Source organism: Pyxicephalus adspersus, chromosome 1 (assembly GCF_032062135.1).
Source record: "Pyxicephalus adspersus chromosome 1, UCB_Pads_2.0, whole genome shotgun sequence".
In the NCBI taxonomy this organism is placed as follows: Eukaryota; Metazoa; Chordata; class Amphibia; order Anura; family Pyxicephalidae; genus Pyxicephalus; species Pyxicephalus adspersus.
In genome coordinates, this window is record NC_092858.1 from 58,910,708 (window position 1) to 58,935,360 (window position 24,653).

Here is a 24,653-nt window from a genome sequence, read left to right on the forward strand (position 1 = left end):
AACTGTCTAGTACAAATGTTGTTATGAATAATGCTGATGGCAGGTTAGAAAATGGTGAGCTGTTTTCCCTGGCTGTGCTTGCTGGTGACCCTGAAATGCCTGCAGACACCACTGAGGAATCTAGCATGCCGAAACTAGAGGTTTCCAGGGACAACTTTGACACGTAACACGGCAAAGGAGAATGTTAGAGTGAATAATGGGGCAGAAAAAGTGTTTCCACACGTGGCTGTTTGTGGTGATATGCTGTCTCATGTTAACAGGAGTTGGAGTAAAATTTTTTAACAGCTTTGGTGCCCCAGGCATTTAGGAGGATAATGCTTAATCTAGCCAATTCTCATCCCCAACGGTGGGCACCTGGCCTATGAAAAGATTAAAGACTCTGTTATGTGGCGATTCATTTCACTCCGCGTGAATGCCGATATTAGGAACTTCTGTGAGTCCTGTCCCACCTGTCAAATATAAGTTCTGATGCCTCACTTCTGCAGCCCATTGGTCCCATTGCCAGTAATTGAGTCACCTATTGGGGGGGCTTAGAATGGTAGCAGCAGCAGAGGATGTGCTGGAGTCCAGGTGGATAAATCAGTCCAAAGGCAGGAGGTAGAGTTGTAGAGTATAATTATATGTCCAAATCTGTTCCAACCTATTGAGCGGATTTCAATGGACCTGGTAGGACCACTAGTTAAATCTGTTAGGGGGCATCAGTACATACTGGTTGTAATGGATTATGCCACTCAGTACCTCGAGGCTGTCCCCTTTAGGAACACCTTGTAAAAGACCATAGCCCATGAGTGAATATTAACCTGATCAGGGGACCCCATTTATGTCAAGGTGATGTGGGAGCTATACAAAAATCTTGAGATTAAACAGCTTCTCCACCAGGCTGTCCCAAATGGATGGCGTGGTAGAAAAATTTAACAAAACTCTTATGGGAAAGTTTAGGAAGGTATGCCATTGTGGAACGGGAATGCCTGGCCATCAAAAGTGGGCTGGAGAGCCTTAGATATATCTGTTGGGAAATGGATAGCCAAGAATTGAGAAAAAATGCAAGGGTCACCTGTTGGCTCCTCTCCCTACAAAACTTTAAATTTGTGGTCAAATAAAGGAAGGGAAATGCAGATGACCTGTCCAGGATCTATTCAATGTTCTTCAGCTGTGCTCAGCCCCATGGGCTTGAACAGAGAGGTATTATGTAACACAGGGACGGAGAGGACATTTGTGTTACTGGGAAGAGACCTGAATAGATGGTATGTGGAACCACGGTTTCTCAAATTTTTCTACTGAAGTAGAACCAGCAGACATTTCTTTGCAGGGAAACTCTAGCTTTCTCTTCTGTTTGTTCAAAATTTCTGTTCTGGGGTTGGTTCAACTGGAAATCTGCAAAAGTAGGGTGGGACATTCCCAACTCTGGGTTCCACATTTAACTGGGGCTTAGAGGTGTATATAGCACACCAGGTGCTAAGCAGGAGGGGCTGTTAATGAGTGAAACAGACTCTCTGTGCCTGTAACTGGGAGAAGTAAGGTTTTAGTTTGGAAGCCAGCTCCAATCATTTTGTTTTGCTAGCCAGGAGGCTATTCTTTTGATTTAAAGACTTTTTGTGTTCCTGAAACACCCCTGGGAGAGAAGACAGTTTTGTTTGTTTTTTCTTTAATAAATACGGGCAGGAGCCCTAAAGAGATGCTGACGCCTGGAATTGCCTTATTGCCAGCTTGTCATTTGGTGGTAATCACCACACTACATTATTGTAATAGATAGAATTTTCCAAATTCCTCACCCATAAGTACACGCAAGACATACCTAAACATATAAAAGCAAATATTTGACATATCTTAACTATTCAACAAATGAATCGTTGAAGATTTTTTATTCCTAAAACCCACTAACTGAACATTTATTTATAGTGTATAGTGTGGAGAAGAGTTAGAACCTCTATCAGCCTTTTTATAGCTATCTCGCTTCCTTTTCCGGCCAACACTGGGATGAGAAGAAAGGGACTACCCTTACACCCCAACTGATAAAGAGACTATATAAACTATATCCTCTGTCCTGTACAAGCCAATAAGCTTTGGAAAGCATTCTTACCAATATATTGCTTTTTTGACTGCACAGAAAAGGACAGGTGTAGCCGTAATAATAGCATCAGGTTGTCAGGTCTAGGAGACATGATAGAGGATCGGTATTTTCAATTTCTGCTTTATGACAAAGAGAGTGAATAAACTTGCTCAGTCAAACATACTGACTTGCAGATAGAACACTTACTTGATAAGATGTCAATCTTCTGAAGCAAATGTAAGCCTACTTATTATTTATAGCAGGAAACCACAGTCAAAAGCTTTAATTACAATTGAAGAGAAATATATTTTTCTGTGTTCCATAATACAAATTAAAAAGATATCATAACACTTCATTGAGTTACAAGAATTCTATAATTGGTAAAAGCAGCCATGGGAACTATTGTGGGAAGTATTGTTAATAAAGGCATTATTATTATTATTGTTAATAAAGGAATGGTGATGACACCATGCACTAGGAGCATATAGTCCTCTTTACTCTTGCCAAAATTGTGTTGATATGTAAATATGTTTATCCTTAATCTTCAAGATGTTGGACAGATCCCTCCTTTGTATTGCCTTTTTTCCCCCATTGCAGTACAACAGGTTGGCCTGGGAGGTCTAGGGACAGCTAGTTCAGTAAGGAAATCTGGAGTAGCTCAAATGTACCTGAAAATTTTGGCAAATCACCCAAATTGAAAAACAACAACAGATTTACCCTTAAAGTGAACCAAAACACAAAAACAATCACCAGGGGAGTAGTACTAATTGTCAAAAGAAACATGCAATGTCAAAAAATAAATCCCTGGTGGCTTTTTGTTTATGCTTTACATTGGATGGCACATACTGTACTGCTCACAGAACCAACTGCTGGAGACACAGGAGTTGTTTATTCAGTGGCCCAAGAGGATCCCCATTTTTACAGAAGTCCAAAAAGATGGCACCTCCCAAGGATGCAGTGGTAACAGGTCATTCACCTGTCATTGCTGCAGGGAGACTTCACATGGGTAAGTATGTGCCATATTCAGCAAGTATGTACATCTTATTATGGCAAAACCTTACCACCCACCAATGAGTTTAGTTCTGCTTTAATCAGATTAAATAGAAAAATGTGGCTGACACTTGCACACTTCATGGTAGGAGTAGAGAAGCCAGGAGAAAAAAAAACTCTAAATTTGGTTTGAGAGTTTCCTTTGGTCTTCCAGTGTCCCCTGAATGGCTGTTGCCCATATTAAAGGATATTGATGCAAAAGGCCCATATGGCAGTATTTGTATTTATCAGAGCTTGGCTTCTGTGGGTTTATTAATTTTGTGTATAACTGCAGCAGTGAAGATTATTAGGTTTTTTATGGATGCTGTAAGAAATAATTCTATAAACACTGTGCAGGGAGAGTTATTATATATCTTTAAATGTACATCTGTTCATGTTTTACTGTTTGTAAAGCTCTTAGTGATAGGTAGCCATGCATTCTATGATTTGTGGTTATCTTTATCTGTGATTCTAATGCATGTACATTATTCCTGCAAGTACAGAAAAAATCTGTTGATTGTGCAAGAAGTTCACTGAGCTCCTAACCCTCAGCAAGCTGACAACCCTGCCTCTCCTAGTTTATCTATATACTATAACATAAAGGACGTTTTGCTGTAGTCTGGAAGGGGGAACTCTCAGGCAAACATATCTTGGTATCTTACTACAGCATTGGCAGTTCACACAGGAAGATATGAATTTACAGGATTTCTAGCAGGATCGGGTGCTGATCTCTACCTTTCTCTAGCTTTTTTAAACAGATGAAATCTGGAGAAATATGCATGTGTTGCATATGTACTCCAAATGTTTTTTTTAAATAACAGCGGTCCTTTTTTGTAGTCAATATTGCATATTGGACTTTAAAACAATGCATTAGTTAGTCTAAAGCAGCATTAATGTAAATATAGCCCTGTTTATAATAAAAAAATATATTGGCACTTTTAGCTTTTACATTTAAGCAGTGTAAGAAGGAAAACCTAGAAATCACACTTAAAAGTGGAATTAAACTAAAGTTCCACTTTATGTTTGGCATCAGGCAGGACTTTATTGCAGGAAGGGGCAGGCCTGAAAACATAACTGATGTGGCCACCACATCCAATGACTGCTAAGTACAACATATGAATTGTTTGTTCTTGGATTCAGTTATCCTTTATGATTAGAGCTAGGTCTTTTACCCTTTGCTAAGCTTTTGCTGTAAACCCGTTTCTCATATAGATATCTGCCTGCAGGAATTTCAAAAACCAATAATTATGGATCAGTCTTTGTGTATCCATGGAGGGCACCACAACTGACGTAAAACTGATAAGTTAGTAGAAACTTACGGTTGTACAGAACACCAGTGTATAATTTTGCTAAACTTTTTTTAATGGAAATCTTTTCAGTTCAAAGTAAAGTTACTGACATTGTTCTTCTAAGTCTCACACATATACTACCCCACCCACAGAACAGCACTGGACATTTCCATGCTGTAATTAAATATGCATTTCAGCACTTTTTGTATGAAATAAAAGTACCTGTTCCAAAGAATATATCCAGCACCTTCTGAAACCAGCATTTTCCATTATTTAAAAATATGACCTTTTATAAAAGCTCTTAATAACATTCAAAAGACCTTTTGTGTTTTCTATAAGCTGTGTCCACGGTCTAGAAGGTCAAATATTTAAATGGTCATGCCAAAAAGCTAATTTATTATTCTTTCTTCACATGTGAAATAGAATACTATTTTTCTGCTTTAACACTTTCTATTGAAAGGTTCCCCATGCCTATTTGACTAGACCATTGTAAAATATTTTGCTCCATATTCGTTTATTAGAATATTATCAAAATATCTACTTTCAGCTACACTTTCTGGGCTTTTATTGCTGGTAGAGGTGAAGTACATTAGTACTACAAGTAATAAAAAGTAATTTCCCATAACTGTTCCTATGGATACATACACACTAATGTATTTTAAAGAATGTGTGTTAATTTATATTTAAACTGACCAATATATACCATCACTAGGAGTAGAGAAATTCTTTTTAGAAGTAATAACTGTAAATGTTTCTTCTATATAATAACTCCAAAATATTGATTCCATTTAAAGACGACCAGAACTTTGGAAGTTGATTAGAGTGTTCTCCAGTCATGGTGAAGTTTATGCTACAATACCAACTCACTAGAAAATGGACTTTCCTGATACTACAGTCAATTGTAACAACTTGACTACAATCAAATTTAATTTCCATTTACCTTATTATGTGATTTTGGAAAAGAATTGGCTGCACCATTAGTGACATAGGTGTAACATATTTATGGAGGTATATACTTATGGAGGTAATCTGGTTTTTTTAAAGCAGACAAAAAAGTGATGTGTAATATATGTACATGTTGTATTGTTTGTTCTGCAAACAGTAGGAAAGGTATTAGATTGGAATTTTCAAGAATAAAAATTAGGTTTAGTAAGGTTTGCATTGGATATCTGTCCATAAAAGTCATGTATATATAAGTTTTTATTATAATAATGACCTTAGGTGCCAGTTTAATTCATTGTGGGAAGCAAAATGTGTAGTGCATACATAATGTTATCCTTATCAGATATCATGAGCAACTAACAGGCTGAAATACCTTTCTTGCAGAAAATGGTACTCCAAGGTTCCACCAGGGCTGGCCACATGTAATCTCAAAGATCACAAATGATCAAAAGGGAAGAACTTTAGTTCAATCTGTCTGATCGTTCATCTCCATTTTGCAAGATTATCCTAAATAGCGCTACAAGCATTTCTTGCATTAAAACAATGCAATATTTGTTTTTCTACAATTAAGAAAATAAGTAAAAATATTTGTCCTATAACTATATGTTTTGCTGCGACATTAGAGAATAAAGAATGATTTGCAATGCAATAAATGTATATTAGGTAGCGGAATCAAATTCTGCCATGATGATGATTGCTTTCAGCGTTCAGCTAGAAGAGGGGATTCTGATTACCTGCTATAAATAATTCATGCAAAAGACAACATCCTGGGATTAGAAAGGGAAAACAAGAAAGGGTCAGGACATTGACTGGGCGCACAGATTTTGAAAATAAACTTTAATGAGTTTAAAAATAATGAAGCAACTATTTTTTTGTATACTGTGTGAAATATCTAATTGTATTACAGAAAAATGCAATAAGATCTTTCAGGGAAGCCCATCAAGTAATGAAGAAAAAAAATTGTTTTTTTTTCATTTAAATCATTCTGGTTGTCCTGTTACTTTGGCACAGTGCACGTTAATGCTGACTTGTAACTGTTCTGTCTGTAACTTGTTTGATGCTTTTGTATACTGCAATCCTCAAAATGACAAATGATAAAGCATCATAGAACAAAATGTTTTATGTGTTTGCTGCAGTGATTTGCTGCAGTACTTGTATTATTATTATGATTTATGTCTTCTCTCATTTTTTTTCTCATGCTGAATATCTCTGCATTTATGCAAGTGGAAACATCAGATTGCTAAGTGGTATAAATCTCTGGAATGTGGAATATTTTGTCATACTACAGGCGGTAGTAAAAAAAATAATAAAATGGCATCTTAAGTATGGATCACTTCACATACTGAAAACAACTATTTCAAACAAGTCTAGGTAGTGCAGCGATGATATTGAACATTTTAGCATGAATCCCCTCTAGATATTTAGTTCTAATAAATTCCTACAACTTTTTGAGAATAGAGCATCTCGAGCGCAAAATGAGAACTCCAACCAAACAACCTATATCTATAATAGAAATGCAAAATGAATCACTATCTGCCCAGTTCTAGTGGAAGCAATAGACACACTCCTGAAAATTGTTTCAGCTGAAAATGAAGTACAGTATATCATTATAATTCATATATCACTTTTATTATAGTATATCTATTTTATTTACTCTATACTCCAAAAATGCAGGCACCTCCCAAATATTCAAGTGCACATAACTTCATATATCATTTTTACCAGGGTATTAGGAGCAAAAAAACGCTACCAGAGAAATCTCTAAATTAAGTCTGAATAGTGCAGAAAAATGTGGTTTTCATTTTTTAATTAAGCTATCATGTATTTCAGAAACAGCCAGAAACTTAGTGGTCTATTTATGCAGTAAAGCAGTGAATCTGACATTCCCTAAAACATTCCTCGGTGGAGATTCTTTCAGGTCCATGGGTTTCAACGCAGTAATTGATTCTCCACCAGAAAAAGTTTCAAGAAGGGGAAACTTCAAAAATCGTATATTCTCTACAGTTAGATGCAGCGATAAACTCTGAAAAGGAATATGGGGGAAAAAAGGGTTTTCCACTGGGATTGTTTTGCTGTATTTCCTGCTATTGGTGCAATGGAAGAAGTAAGGCAAACAGCAGTTCAGTTAAAACATAGATGATGTCCCACACACAATCTTCATTGCTTGGATTCCAACAGAATCAGTATACCATTTCTAATACATCCCTTGAGTGACAAAGGAAACTTTTTTTTTTGCCAAACAGCTTTTCATTTTTACCTATAGGAAGCACATCAGCTGTGTAGATGCTAACCTTTAAAACACAGTTCTCTGTAATAGTCTACGATAATGGGCCAGATTCATCAAAGCTCCCCAAGATCGACGAGGATAAGCTTTAATGGCTGAACTTGGGTGATTCAACAAATCTCTTTTTAGGAACTATTTGGCATAATCTATTTTTAGTAATAGAGTTGCAATAAATTCCTGCCAGATTGGCCGAGCAATAATACGAATTTCTGACCAGATTCAATCTAATACATATTTTCCCTGTTCTGCTCACCTCAAATTCTTAGTATCATAGATAGGTCTGAGAGCCTGACATTTATTTGCATTTCCCCATATTTATCTGACTATTATAGGTGGAATTATTCATGGCACCCCTTGGCTGTTTCATGACATTCAGGATAGGGTGCAGTGCCACGTACGGTATGTACACTACCATGGTAATGTAGGGATCACCTCTACTTGGTTTTGCCGTTTTTGAACATTTTATTACAGACCAATAGGACTAGAAATTGTATGCCTAAAATAATTGGTCTTGGAAAACCTTTCAAATGTGGTTGAATATATATGAGACTTGTGTTTACTACCAATTAGTGTCTCTAGAAGAGTGTCTTTGTTAAAATATCTTTAAAGGTGTGATATTTTTGTAGAAACCATTGTTCAGTTTAAATTTGACTTGCTTTCTACTTTTTATCACTACTGCTGTTTCTGCTAAGGTTTGATCGGGGTAATGTTTTCTTTTGGTTTTATTTAGAAAGGTAGACTGCTTAATGCATAGTGTTAGCAAACGTTTCCATAGATAAATCACTTGAATTAGCATTGTTATTTTTCATTTTTTTTTAAGCTGCATGACTTAGCTTAGTTATTTATTTAGCTAGTTATTTATTGTGCTGTAGGCAAACATGACCACATTTAGTACCATTGCACTGTAGTGAATTCTGTTGTCAATAAAGCTTTTTTCTAATAGCTAAAATACACAACAGCAGATAGATAATCCATTTACCCAATGCCCCTGTATGTGTACTGTATAGCAGTGGTCCTCAACTTTTCGCAGGTGGCGGGCCACTAAATGCACGGACTCTGGACTGCGCATGCACTGGGAGCCGTGTTTCACTCAAAGGGGAAGACACTTCCCCCTGAGTGACGTCATATAGCCAGAACCTGCCCACTCTCCCATCACAGGTCTGAGACTGAGCCCACCTTCCTGAGTCTGCGATGTCTCCCCCCCCCCCCCCCCCCCCACGACTTTTGCTCTATAGGTACTTTATCACTTGCTGTGACTATTATGACCATTTTTCTAAGACTAGTAAGCAGGGAATAAATATTCATTTGTTTTTTTAGAAAGAATATATTTAATTCTGATTTAACATGCAACCACAAATATATCCTAAATATTATGGTGCAATGTTAATAGTATGGAAATAATAACATTTATGAAAGAAAGATGTGGCCTTTGTGTTTCCCACATTTGTTTTTATTTTAATAGTTCTGAAAATGTCATATGGCTTATTGTATAGTTTATGCCATTTTAATGTATCCTAGCAGCTTATTACTCCAAAAAATATACCAGAAAGCCGCTAATGACTGTAATTTGTTTACATATTCATGATTTTTGTCTATCATTTAAAATACTTTTGTCCTCGGATGGCATTTCTGATGTAGAAAAATTCTGCAACTGGGAAATATTCAGCTGAGCACTCCAATCTTTGTCAGAGTTGTTAATTGTAATCTCCTTGGTGAAATATGCACACTAATCAGCAGCTAACATGAACATCTGGTGGGTTAACATAATTATTAATGAGTTGATTTATTGTAATGTATTGTTTTATTACTTTCCTTACTGCAGCATTTTAGTTCATTTATTTGACTATGATTATTTCTACACTCATGCTTTAGACTATTACTTAGTCTGCTTGTTTTATTTACTTTTATACCTTTGGAAAACACTGTTATCTCATTGTTTTTATATTGCAAAGTCTTACTGGTGAGGTTCTTTACAACTGTATCTAAAGTGTAAATTCATTACTTAAAGCCAACCATATAAAAAAACCTTTCCAACAATCTAGCCTGAATTCATTTTTGTTTTGAAGTTTACAGAGTAGTGTTAGATTCTTAGTATGGTTTGTAATTCTATCTGTGTCTCAAATGCAGAGATTTCAGAGACTTCCTGTGCCAGTACCTGCAAAGTAATGTGATACCATTGGGACCTACAATCGCAATTAGGATGGCAATCATCACATTTATTGATAGCAGTTCTTTCATACTCTTTCTATTAAAATATAATAGCTTTTTATGTTCTACACTTTAGTATGTGGGGTTTTGGTGTGTAATCTAATTAGAGAAATAATATAATGTGGTGTATGTATTTCTTGCATGAAGCCTATATATGGTGCCAAAATGTGCAGCAGAATTCTAATACAATTTTTATTAATGACAAGAAAAGCACTCTCTGCTAGTAAGGAACTACTAAGTTCCAGCATGCTGATACCAGTAATTCTGGAAGACCATCAGAACTTATATGAAGATCTTATAAGCTTAAAGGTAACCACTTTCTCCTTAGCTTCTTTTTGTATAGCACAATGGAAATAATAAAAACAACATTAGCAGTACCTCCTTACAGGTCTGATTTTGTCCTCGGACACCTGAGTCTGCTGACTTGTCTGAAATCTATGGCGAAGAACATAGGGGTGTTCCTTGTAGACACCTCCAATGCTGCTTTATTTTGTGGAAAGCAATAGCAATTGGACAAGGTTTTTCACCATACCTAGCTTCTTCTTCCCCTGAGAAACCCCATCTTTTAGTGTCAACGGGTACCTAATATACATATTACTGATCTCTATAAACATGACTGTATGCTTTATATTTTTTTTATAGCCTCATCCTCAATAGGTTACTTTCACTTAGCTTTACCATGCAGTAGATTTACTAACTACAGGACCTCTGCTATTACCTCAGTTGTAGTATGTAGGGCTGGACCTTCATGACAATGAACTGATAAGGTTGCCAATATTGGGTCAGTGTTGAGACATGAAGCTTGCTGAGATAAAAGGTGCAGGTCTCCCTACAGAAGGGTACAGTAGTCTTTGTGAATTGTTATTGTGGTGCTCTTTACTCTAAAGCTACGTACACACGGCAGATTTTTATCGCCCGATAATCGGCATCGGCCAATTATCGGGCGAAAATCTTCCGTGTGTACAGTCGGTGTCGTCCATCGTCCGGACGACCGACCTGCCCGATCCACGGACGATGGATGACAGCCGATCGTAATGAAAGGGAAGGGGAGAGCGCGCAGCAGGGTGCCGCTCCGTCGCTCTCCCCCCTCCCCTCTCCATAGAGCATGAACGGTGCTGTATGTACAGCATCGTTCATGCATCTTGCAGCCCCTTGTCGTTGGAAAGGATCGTGAAAGATCCTTTCCAACGACAAAAATTGCAAGTGTGTACGCAGCTTAACATTTTCTTTGTGTGACAAGAAAGTGTTCATCCATTACTCGTCTCATATATATGAGAACATATTGACTAGTGTCTATAGTAACATTAACAATTACAATTATTACAGTGTCCTAGGGATAAATAAATGTGAAAAGCAACATATATAGCAGACGCAGACCCCTCTTTGTTTTTTTGTTTTGTAAAACACCCAAGAGTTTGTCTGTCTATGTAGAAAATGCCTCTATTCTAGCTAGAACAACATAGGAAACATATATAAAATATTTGATATTCGTATATAATGCAAATGACTCTAATATAACCCGTTAAAGTATTATGCAATTGGTGAAGAAATTGAAGCATTTGGAACACCAGGCTTAAATGTATGAAATCATTTTCTACAACAATAGTCACACATCACCTTTTTCATTCTTTCTTCCTCCACAAAAGAGATTGACTGTGTAATTTATGAATACATTTTTCTTTGATAATAATGTGCCCTTTGCTGTATAGCATCAATTTTGCCAGTCTATTCCAGATGTTCGTTTGAGATTATGGTCTCATTTTACATTAATTGCAATAAAAATAAATTACTTTGGTTCATCGTGAAGAAAAGTCTGCTGATTTTTTTTTTTACTGATTGTGTATAAGCTGGTTAAATGAATATTGTATTCTCTGACAATTTTTAATATGGGTATTTTGGGCTGTATGGATACTAATGTTTTTACGATAATGAATTTAAATCTTGTGACTGTGTTTATGTCCCTCTCTGGTATGCCCACACCTCTGCAGTATCACCTGGTCCTAGCGGTCTTGAATCATTTTTCTATACCTCTCAAAAACATGTTGTACAGACATCATCAATGAGAAGGAATTACTTAACCCTCCTTTATTAATGTAACAAACAGTCCTCATCCAGGGACCTATGAATGTGTCTGACCCTATGGCCCCCCGTTTCTTTAGGGTATAAGAAGACCTACAGTATTACCAACCTAACTCTGCTTGCACTTTTGTAGCAGGAGTCTCTCAAGACTCTTGACTGTGAGGAAACCCACGCAGGGGGAGAACCTGCAAACTCCATGCAGATAGTGTCCTGGCTGGGATTCGAACCTAGCGCTGCAAAGGCCGGAGAGTGCTAACACCTGAGCCACTGTGCTGACTTGGTACATAAGAAATAAGGTGTTCACTGATTACGTTTTGGGTTGAATGAAAAATTGAAAAAATGTTGGGTGGGTTTAGTTCATTTTTGTCCGATGTTTTAATTTTTTTAATTCTAATGCAACTCTTCAGTAAAATTACATTACATTATCTGCTCAAACAAATGCTTGATTTGTCCAAGCAAATTATGTAAATTAAACTTAACAGTGTTTTTTTAATAAGTATCTTACAATAGATGGCAGAAAAAAAGACACTGTTCTCAGTTTTTTATGTCATATGAAGTAGAGTGCACCACAGCAGGCTGCAGCCTAGGCAGAGGGTATGAAACCTAAATATAAGATATAGTATAATGACACCGCAGGTCTCAGGAAAACTTCCTTTAGGACACTGCAAGTTGTACTTAGATAAGCCTAAAGCACACAGTGGTGATGGATAAGATGAAATATCATTTTAGGTATTTTTCCAGACATATCTTGAAGCTAAAATCCACATGTTTAGAAAGTGTTGCTTATCAACACATAGCACTACAGCCAATCAGTACAGAACCGGATCCTGTAGCAGTTACCTGTCTCAGAATTGTGAAAAGGAAAGGGTTCCTAATCTAGATAGCCAGGGAGCTCAGAGTAACATGATATACTATTTTTAGTATAAGTACTATTATTATTACTTATTTCTAAATGTAATAAACCAATAAAAGCTAAAACAATGTTAAAGCTAAAAAAGGCCTCCAGTGCTATTATTTACGAGACAAGGCATTGTTTTTGTTAATACACTACAAGTTCTAGTTTGCTAAACAAAATTTGCCTGATTTTAATTAATTCCTTGACGAAGAAGCAATTGCAAAGGGATTGTAATAGCTGATAGCTTTTTATTTTAAGACTGAACTCCAGGCAAACGGCTAAATAAAGAGATGAGATTCATACATGGGAGTTGTTTTACCTGCCAAAAGTATTTCCTGTCCATCCGTTTCTGAGATTTATGTGGATTTGCTAGGTAGGTTGTCATCCTTCTTTTCTTTCAGAATTATTCTCATTGTTACAATACAAATTTTGCTGATAGAACTAAGATTTAGAGAGTAAATACATCAAATTGATATTTTTATCAATGAAAACTGGGATATGATTTGGTATTATATGTGTACAGGGTTGCTGCTATATTGCAGTTAAAGCATTGGCTTAGTTTACTTTAGAAATTCAGATCACATTAAACTGCTAGATGTTTCTCGGTAAGTTTTGGTAAATATTTGTTTGGAGTCAATTGCTCATTTGTGTTCATATTATATTATTATAGAACTATTATTTGCAGTTATCTGTTCAGAGGAAATTATTGATTTTCAATCAAGTGGAGAAACCTGTGTTATAAAAGAATTTTAGAGGACAGTTCTGCACCATCTTAAAATCAGTTTGTGTGATGATCCATGTAAATTTAAGCATTATAGTAGTTCTGAGGATTTACTAACAATGAATTATTTGATAATTGAAAAATGTATAATTTAGGTTTTTCTTTTATTTGAATAATCAGGACTGTATTTCTCAAGGATAAGAAGGATTCTATAGACCTAGTGGATGGGATAATAATTAGCAATGTAACATTTTTTTAATTCTTATTAAACAACACTTTTAAAGTAAGTGGTTTTGCGTATTATTTTTTTAATTATATATCAGACTTTTTTCAGTATTCCTAGTTGACTTATATAGTATTGAAATCTAACATTGAAACGTTTTGTAACAATTTGGAGATATTGTTTAGGCCGACAATTCTAGGTTGTGTCCCCCCGCAGTAGAGCGTGCTCGGGCTATTTCCTCCACAGCAGCAGAGGAGTTGTAGGATTTAGTGCTCTGCAGGTTGCAGCATCCCTGTTTCCCTTTAGCTTTGTTTGCCTCTCGGCATCCCCTGCACTGGGACTGCACAGCTGAGGGGGATTTGGAGCTGTACTGCACCTGATTAGCAGAATGGTTCCTTAGCAATCCCATGCTGCCATTGGATGCTGGGAATTTATTGCCTCCTAGTCCCCAGTGACTGTTGTAGCTTTTAGCTGGGCTAATGTGTACAGGAGAGATTTTGCTGCTGCCAGCCAATCCTCACACACCAGCCTTGTCCTGGGGCAACCATGTGCTGGGAGACACAACCAGTCTCCTGAGGCTGAGCGGGGGCTTAGTAAAGGTGAAGACTGCGGCATTAGATCGGGGGACTGGCTACTGGTGCTGCTGACCAGGGCCTTACAGATATGATAATATTCCCGGGTTTGAATGTTTTTTTTTTAATGTTGTTGTCTTGTATTAATTTACTATTTTAGCATTGACCAAATTTTAGGTAGAAAAAAAAAAGGAACAAGTCAGAAGAGAAAGAAAAAGACAGGCTTTTGTGGGGCACAGTAATTTTCTTAAAAACATAAACTTATTTTATGTTGAAAATCCTAAAGCTAGACAGCGGTCTCCTATGCTAGTCCATTAATCCAGGCCTGGCATACTGGAGTGTACTCCATTTAAACCTCTGGGGTAACTACTTTTGGTGGAACACTCAAAAAAAAAAATAGGCATGAAAATATATGTCTAATGTTCGATCTACAGAAATAGCTGTGTAGGTCTAACTGGGATGTGAATAGTTTTTAATAATTTCATTTGTTTTTACTGTTTCAAACATTTAGATAGACACTGCACAAAAGTATTTGTATTGTTTTGGTTTAGCTAGGCTACCTTTTTCAAATAAATTAAGTAGACCTTGGTTTATCCTTTGAGGAACTTTTTCCAGATGCAGCTAGCAAATATAGCTAGGTCACCTCCTTGCTCTTGGTTTGTGATAGGACAATTACTAAGGAGTGCCAGGCTATCCATCTGCTCTCTTCTTTTGATAACCTGCTCCTTGTAAAATTACATGTGTTGGAAGCATACCTGATTGGTTTATATTAATGTCCCTTCCTCTCCCTTGTATCTACATGTTTTTTTCGTTTTACTGAATAAATAACTGTATTAACTTGTGTTTTTATATCTAACTTTAGTTCAGCTTTTGAAGATTTATAATTTTATTGAGACTCCCTAAACTGCAGCTGGTATATATGTAATCATGTGTCAGGTGTGTTTGTAATATTGTGTAAACATCTATTTATTGTCAAGAAACAATTAATTCCGAACTCAGAAAATAAGCCATATGCGTAATGTGACCTTTTATTGCAGGCATTTGGACGGTGATGCTGACCTTTCTTTAACTTGTGATTGTTTTTTGTTTTGACAGATGCTATGCTTCTCGTTGCTGACAGATTGGAAGGGCCATTCAATATTGAGTCAGTTATGGATCCTATTGATGCAAAGATATCTGAAGCCATCATGATCCTGCAAGAAACCAGTGTGCAGGTGTCAGGGAAGGTAATCAGCATCTTTCATAATAATTAATGTGATAAATCAGTGGCCATTATGACAGAGCTGGTTATCAATTATCTAGGAATGTTTGACAAGAGGACATTTTTCACGAGAGAGCTTCTGGGCCTCTTGATTTAATCATTAGTCTAATAATGCTTCAATACATTTTGTAAACAGCTCGGTTGTTTTATAGCAGTCATTTTCACAGCTTGCTAAAGCTTTGATACAATGGTGATAATATTTTATTGTAATCTTTAGCATTTGTTTCATTATTACTTTGCTAGCTATAAACTTATTGTACTATACGTTGGTTGTGAGCACTAGGTAAAAATATAGGAAAAGAACATCCCTAAACCATCACCAAGGGCCATGTCACTCAGGGGTGATTTTGTAGCAGAGAATAATGCTAATGCCAGTGATTCATATGTATTATTAGCCATATATTATATAGATAGTTATTGGTTACAATAGAATAGAATAGCAATTGTGAGCTAAACTTATCAATTCCTAGCTTAGCCTATACCAGTTAAGTAGAAGAGATTGTTGCCAGTGATACCAGTATTGCCAGCATAAACTGCTTCAAAAATGTTATTCACATATAGTGCCATACACTTGTACCCATTATTATTATGAACAAACACAGGACGAAGTATCCTTTTGTCCCAAGTATATATTGGATGTAACCACCTTTTGTTCATTCCCAATCAATGTGCCAATGCATACAACTCCAGCATGCATAGAAGCCAATTGGATATTCACTTTCATTAGGACATTACCCCCCATTGAGAAAGAACATGAAATATTTGATTGACTGTGGGACCAGCAGCATACTGACAAGGGTACATGACTTCAAATTGTGCAAACTGCTCATACCTTCTAACAGAAAGTTTGGCTACATTATTTTGAAGGACTACTGTAGACCTATTTATATTGCAGGTACTAAGATAATAAAGCTTTGTTAAAAATGACTTATATGTAAAAGCAGGATCTTTGAAGTGTTTATTAATTGAAACTTTTGTGAAGCATCAAAGTACATTTACCCATCTCAGTTCACACAAAATGATTAAAGAATCACTTTTGTTGAAGTCTTTTTAATTTCTTTGCAGTTCTTAGCTGCTGTGCAGACATAGCAGCAGGACCTAAAATTATTTAGGATCTGTTGGGTAAATTTCTGGTGGCATCATAGCTCAGTGACTTTCCACACCCGCCTTTATGCTTGTCATTGTGCTCCTATTTTTTATTACGTGCAGGGACCATCACTGCCCAGAATAAGAAGGCTCCTCCTAGTCGTGTCCTTTGTTCTGCCTTCTCATTTAACGTTCAGCTCCATTTGGTAAATTTAATTATGGATGGCCAATAAAAGAGCATAAAGGGTTAGGGTGGGGATAAAACTTCCCTGTTACATGCCCAGTACCTGGAAAAGAATAAAAGCGGTTCAAACAAAAAAATTGATTACATTTGAATAATTCTGGAAATAATCGCTGTAGCAATTGTTTCTTTCTCTTATTGGACCTGTTTTTTTTTAAAGCTCTCCAAGGCTGGGAAAGATACACTTTCATCAGTTATCGTGGGTGATCCAGCAAACCACAAATGGATTTTTTAAAATTAATTTGCTATTTGTTAGCAAATGTTTTCAGTCCTTGACCAGATCCTTTCCAGGTGTGCTGAATCACACAGGTTTACTGATAAAAGTGTATCCTCTCCAGTCCTAAAGAGGTTATCAGGAACCAAGGAACTGTATATTTTGCCTTTAAAGCCAGAATGATACCAGTCAGTGGATTTTTAATTGTATGTTTCCTATTTTTAGTTATATATTTATTTATTGATTGATTTACCAATTGATCACTGCAAGTAAACCACAAAGTGCTTTTTCTACTAACACAAACCCTAGATGCTTTGGTTACGTTTACAGTATGTTGATAGGTTTTGTATACCATGGCTTTATTTGATTTTTTATGGTCCTGGCTATATTCACCATAAAGGGTTTGGCTCCTGTCTTCTCCATTGTGTCGCACAAGTGACAGCCTGGTGACCATATGGTGCAAGAGCACATTTTTGTGCAAGAACAAAAGCAATTGGCCTAATTTTATATAGTTCCGCAAAACTGGAAACAGACTATCTTAGGAGAATGTGCAAGATCCAACAAACCCAGAATTGATCTTTTGTAGTGCTCACAGCCTTCAAAACAACATATTTTGGTGACTGTACTTTAAAATCCATAAGGCACGGTCGACAGAATGGCCACTCAGAGTCCATGTGCAATAAATATGTCCAGTTGTTGCCATTACTAGGTCTAGCACATACTCAAGAGCTTTGATTGGAGTACATAATTCTGCAGGATAATTTTTTGAAAAAAGGATTTTGTTGTAAATAGCCTAAAGAATGTAAAAATATTAAATATATAAGTGAATAAAGATTTATAAAGTATATAAATTATAAACATAGGGGCACATTTCTAAATCACTACAATGTACTGGTCAAACGCAGAGAGATATCTGTAACCTTGACCACAATCTTTTCTCAAACTGCCCTTGCGTCATTGCTTCCCTAACCCCCGCTCTCTCCAAAATCTCCTCCCCAGATAAAGCTGCTACCATGTTAAACCACTCTCTTTCCTTGGCTTTGGATAAAGTTGCCCCTGCCACCTTCCGCTACCCCCGCCCTGCCAACCCCCGACCCTGGCACAACACTCACACCAAACAGCTACAAAACACTGTTCGTGCAGCTGAGCGTAAGTGGAGAAAATCTGGCCTCAGCACTGACTTCATGTACTACAAAGCCAAGCTACGAAGTTTTAACACAGAGCTCACTGTCACCAAGCAAAATTATTTCTCTGCAGTCATTTCCTCTCAAGCTTCCAACCCACGCAACCACTTCTCTACAATTGACTCCCTCCTAAACCCCACACCTGCTCCCCCCACAACATCCTTCTCTGCTCAAGACATTGCCACCTACTTTAGAGATAAAATAGACAAAATCAGACATGATGTCTCTGCTCACCGGGCCACTCCAACCATACCCACCCCTTCCACCTTTAAATCATCACTGGCCTCCCTCAGCCCTGTTACTGCGGATGAAGTTTCTTCTCTTCTCTCATCATCTCCATCTACTACCTGTCCGCTTGACCCAATTCCCTCTGATCCACTCGGTGCCCACTCCTCCACCCTGGCCCCTGCCCTGACTGAACTATTCAACCTCTCCCTTTCTACTGGTAAACACCCCTCAGCTTTCAAACATGCCATAATTCTCCCTATCCTAAAGAAACCCTCACTGGAACCCTCCCTACCCCCTAACTACCGTCCTATTTCCTCCCTTATGTCTCCAAACTTCTTGAACGCCTTGTCTATAAAAGACTCACCCATTACCTGAGCACCAACTCTCTTCTTGACCCTCTCCAGTCTGGCTTTTGAGCTGCCCACTGAAACAGCCCTTACTAAAGTGGCCAATGACCTCATCAGAACTAAGTCCCAAGGAAACTTTTCCCTGCTACTTCTCCTTGATCTTTCGTGAGTGCTTTTGACACTGCTGATCACCCTATTCTAATACAAATCATGCACTCCATTGGTATCAGTGACACTGCTCTCTCTTGGTTTGCTTCCTATCTGCCTGACCACACCTTTCAAGTTTCTTTCAATGGTAATTCATCCTCGCCCACTCTCCTCCCTGTTGGTGTTCCCCAAGGGTCAGTCCTTGGACCCGTTCTCTTTTCTTTGTACACCTCCTCTCTCGGTAGTCTCATATCCTCCTTTGGCTTCTGTACCATCTGTATGCTGATGACACTCAAATCTATCTGTCCACCCCTGACCTGTCTCCCTCAGTCCTGGATAAGGTCTCATGCTGCCTGTCAGCCATCTCATCATGGATGTCTGACCGATTCCTGAAACTCAACCTGGATAAAACAGAACCCATCATCTTCCCCCCTCAAATTCCAAATCTCCCCCTGACATATATCTAACTGTTAACAACACTGTTATTTGGCCCCCCCTCAGGCACGTTGTCTTGGTGTCTTCTTTGACTTTGCCCTCTCATATCCAGAACATTTCCAGGTCCTGTCACTTTCACCTACGCATCATCTCAAAAATCAGGCCTACCTGTCCCCTGAGACCACCAAACTCCTTGTACACGCTCTTATCATCTCTCATCTGCACTACTGTAACCTCCTCCTCTCTGGTATTCCACTAACCCGACTCTCTCCTCTACAATCTAATATGAATGCTGCAGCCAGACTCATCCATCCTTCCCTCCCCTCCTCTTCCGTTGCATTTCTTTGCAGATCTCTACACTGGCTTCCATTTCACCTTAGAAATTCAAGCTCATGTGCTTTGCCTTCAAATCCCTCCACAGTTATTGTCCCACCTATATTTATGACCTGGTAAAAAAAAAGTACTCCCTCTCCGCTCCTCCAATGACCTACTACTGACTTCCTTACTCATAACCTCATCACACGCACGGATACAAGACTTCTCCAGAGCTGCCCCAACTCTCTGGAATGGTCTTCCTCGTCCTATTCGGCTTGCTCCTACTTTCTGCTCATTTAAAAGAGCACTCAAAACCCATTTTTTTAAACTTGCCTACCCATCTTCTGTCTTTTGAAACCATCACTACTTCCCACTACTACATATCTCCCATCCTGTTGTGTGTAAATTCCCCCATCTACTAGATTGTAAGCTCTTCAGGGCAGTGTCCTCTCCTGTGTCACTGTCTGTATTAGTCTGTCATTTGCAACCCCTATTTAATGTACAGCGCTGCGTAATATGTTACGCATGTTATAATGTACTATATATATGTGTACTTCCCTGTACCAACTTTAATACCAGGAAGCTGGTACAGTCTAATACAACTTAATGAAATTGAAGCTCCATGAACTGTTTTGCTCAGTTGTGCACAGTGAGCTTTGTTAATAAATGTCACAAGGTCATATGACCCGCTCTCCCCAATCACTTTCCATGGAACTTTCCAAGGAGCTTCACTTGCGTGCACACTATGACACAACTTTTGTAATTGCGTCAAGCCATGGTGTGTGCAAGGAAATGCGGTGTAACAGAAAGCAGATAACAATATCTATAGTATCTAGTTTAGCCTTTACAGCTGTATCTGTGCTTACATGTTGTTTTATAATTCTTTTATTGACTGTTGCTATAAGAAGCTGCAGAAAGCCCTTGGTGTTTGTTTTGTTATTATTCCTAAATAAAGAAGATGGTCAGAGTTGTTTATTGATCAGCTTAGTGCAGAGCGCACAGCAGCACTTATATTTCACATTTAAATAAGCATACTTTGCTTTTACTTAGGAGATACACCAATAAATTATCTGGTCTTTTACTTGTTCAATTCGCTCTATTTAAAGAAGACTCTGACACAATAATAAACTTCTGCAATGATACTTATTTCTCGCCTTCCAATTTAGGCTCTTTATTTGATCAGGGGGATGCAATTTATTGGTATTCTGCAGCATGCCAACAGCTGTTTTCTAGGCAATATTAAACTCTTAATCGACTCAGATTGTTCATGGGAAATGGAACATTTATGGTAGCTCAAATTGTCAACCTAAGGTAAAACGTCATGATTCGAGAACCAATTTTTATTCTTCACCATGTAAAACAAGCATTAAAGTTGAGGTAGCATAAAAAAAATAGTCTTTTACAGCATCTAAACGACAGCCATTACCACCTGCAGACTGGTACTCATATGTTTTTTTACCGCTTTTCAGAACAAAGGATTCCCTTTACTATGAATTTAGCAACTATACAGCTATGCCACTATTGATCAGCGATTTCCTTTTCTGCTTCCTGTCAGCCATTTTAGAGCAGTGTACCTTAGGCCAAAGGCTGCACAATAAAGAGGTTTTACTTACTTGGTAAACTATTCCATTCATCCAGAACTTTAGTAATAAATAAATGAGAAGGTCAGAGAGCACCCTGTATAAATGCATATTTATTAAATGCTGTGAGATCTGACAAGCTTTACTATATTACACTTTATAATGGACCCATTGGACTGTAGCAAACCTAATAATGTAAGTTTAACTTTTTAAAGAAAAATGGCACCTTATTCATTCCCCTGGCACTGGTCCACTATAGGGTTAACATGATCGTATGGAAGCTGTGATGGGTAATACTGTCAGGTGACATCAGCCTTCTGAGAAACTAATGAAAATAATTAAAAGAAAGAAAGCTTCAAGAGGAAACTGGATGAAATAAGGAAAGATAGGAAAAAAGATAAAGCTTAAATGGTAGGGTTTGAATAGGTCCCCACCATAGCTTAAAGTGTACCAGAACTTAGAAACACTTCTGACTTCAGGACTATAGTTGAGCTCCCAACACTAAAGCTGCGTACACATCTGCAAAAATTATCGTTGGAAACGAACGACTAACAACTGCTCGTCCAATAATCGCTAAGAAAAAAGTGAACAACAATGCCGATGAAAGAAGATTGTCACTGATTGGGCAACGATTGTTCGCAACCTATTGTGTGTACAGTCATTCAGTGATTGTGGATGGTTCTGCAGTACACTTTCTCCTTTACATATCACCTGCATCGTTCAAACGAACGTATCCAGCGTGTGTACATTATTGGTGGATTATATTTGAGCGATCATATCGTTACAGCATGTACAGAATTGTACACAATATGATCGTTCAAAAAATCATTTCTAACGACAATTATTGAACGTGTGTACCTAGCTTTAGACACTTTTACACATACCTTTTGTTTGCACAAGCTGTTATCAGAGGGTAACAAAACAAAACAAGATTCCCCTATAAAAATTGGGTCAACAGATGCCTCGTGCTCATTATTTATATGGTGAGACTAGGGACTGTTCAGGCATTTACAAAAAACAATATAGATTTATTAAAAATGAATATTTATTCATAAAAAGCAAAGTCATAAAGATAGCTGGTAAACATACAAGTTAAAATAATTAAACAATGCAATCATATATAGCATTAATCCAAGTTATTATATTAAAATTTCTTGAAATTAGGAGAAAGGCTTTCCAACAATGTTGTATAATGCAATTTTTGGTAATATACAATCCACTTCCTCAGGAGTATAATGAACAAGTAGGAGCGATATAAACAACTAGTACAGATGTGTCAGTGTCAAAAACTAAATATGGCCACTTATCCAAATTGGATCGGTGTCAGGTCAGTGGTAGGTGCAGACTCAAATGAAAAAGGGAGCACACAGAGCGAGCTCCAGCAGTCAAAATCTATATTATTGGGGGATCTATTTCATGGGAGGCTGTGGGATCTACTGACCACCACCAATTGACTACCATTGGATATCTTCCACATCGTATGAAGAGCTTCTAAGATGATCATGACTATTCTTGTCACGTAAGTTAGGTCAATAGTACCGCTGGCACTAAATGATAAGGTGACAGCAAGGTAAGCAAATATTTTAATCTTACAGTAAAAAAGGAACCCCTTACTTAGCAAATGTGTCAAATTTCTGAGCTATGTCATTTTAGGAAATATCAATCCCATTGTTACACTCTTGCTTTGCCCATCTTGGAAACATGATATTGTGCACTAGTTAGATAATGGTATTTAGGTGTGTAGAAAGCAGAGATGAGATCCAGTGAACGAACATTTTATTAGGCATAGTTTAAGTTAGCTGAAAAACGACCTGTACTGTTGAAAGGATTCCCAATAAGACATGCAAAGTGCTAATTTTAGTGTTGCTCGCTTCCTGCAGCTGATGGTTTTCCATTACTGGGGTTATCTACAAGAAACTTCAGGAGAGGTATCAACAGAAAGAGTAAGCAAGAGCGGTGAGATAATTGCCCTGTTAGTTCTCCGATGCAGCTTTCGCTCCAGCAAGGTAAACAGTGAACAGCATAGTAGTGACATCAGAAAATGTCATGAGACTATTGGTCGGAGGAAGTATGCATTAGATGATCACACACTGTGGATATAAAGCCAACAGGCCACAGCACAGGAAAGCCTAGCCATTATAGGATTTTCCCTATAATGTTCACGGAAATGTTCACTTTTTAATTTTCAAATTTTCTTTGAATTTGAATAGGTCAAAAAAGTTTTATAAATTCATTCTCATAATGTGCCATTGTTCCTTTTGCCTTCCTCAAACTTTCATAAAGCCTCTTAAATCTGTTTTACCATTTTCCATTGGAAATTACTTTATGTCTATGCAAGTGGCAAGCCCACAAATAAATCTGTCACCGCAATAATTCTATGCTTGAAAACATATTTTCTTTTATGTTTTTAATGCTGTTTTTACAGTTTATTGTGTATAGCATTCAAGTTTCTGTATGTTGACAGATTTTAATAGTCCTTGTGTTGTGATAATGATTTTATATATCAGATTAATATTGTTGTTTTTTAATTTTGAAATTATTACAAACTTTTTAATTTTAATTAAAGATCAGCTTTTGCAGGATATTTGTATATGAAGGTAATAGTAGTTTGAGCAAATAAAATATGTAGATGCGAACAACAACCGGATTATTTCTGGTTTTAGTATTCAACTTTTACTGTAGACAAGACAGCTCTAATGTGTTTGTGTTGGACAACCCATTTGGATTTGCTACACAAATAAATCAATCCTTATGCTTTCAATGTGTTAAATATTTGGTGTAGTCTCGGTACTCTGATTACAAGCCTATAAAAAAAGGGAGATGATAGCTGATTCATATTCATAAAATTCCAAACAAAATATCCACTGTAAAATAATATTACATAAGGTATCATGAAATTATATTGTTTTTGCCATGTTAATTAATATTTATTACTTCTAGCAAATAGATATGATTCATAAACATTTATGAGCCCATTATTAAAACATATTTGTTTCTTCATATTACACCAATTTATAAACATAAATTACAGTTCATAACATCTATTTCCCTGTCGGGTTAATAAAAAGAGTGTGACAAGGTTGTAGATATTATGAATTATAACACTGAATATTATTTGTTGATGATTTTGAAAGCTAATTTACCCCCATTATTGTAAAATATTTACTGAGTTCATTAAGAATGTGCCATGACATATTATTTTAAAATCACCAGATGATCATGCCTTTGGTATCATTATAACTCCAGTTATTTCATACATAACATACAGGTCTCTCTCTTATTAAATGATGAAAAGTCAAAGACCAATGTGCATGTTCTACGCC

At 37.1% G+C, this 24,653-nt stretch overlaps 1 protein-coding gene across 1 annotated transcript in view; it reads left to right on the plus strand.

Moving 5' to 3' along the window:
* Positions 1-24,653, plus strand: part of GPC6 (glypican 6) — a 318,418-nt gene that overhangs the window by 251,874 nt on the left and 41,891 nt on the right. The window contains exon 5 of the mRNA XM_072411039.1: positions 15,388-15,518. Within this exon, the coding sequence (XP_072267140.1) occupies positions 15,388-15,518 (131 nt within the window). The remainder of the gene's footprint in view (positions 1-15,387; positions 15,519-24,653) is intronic.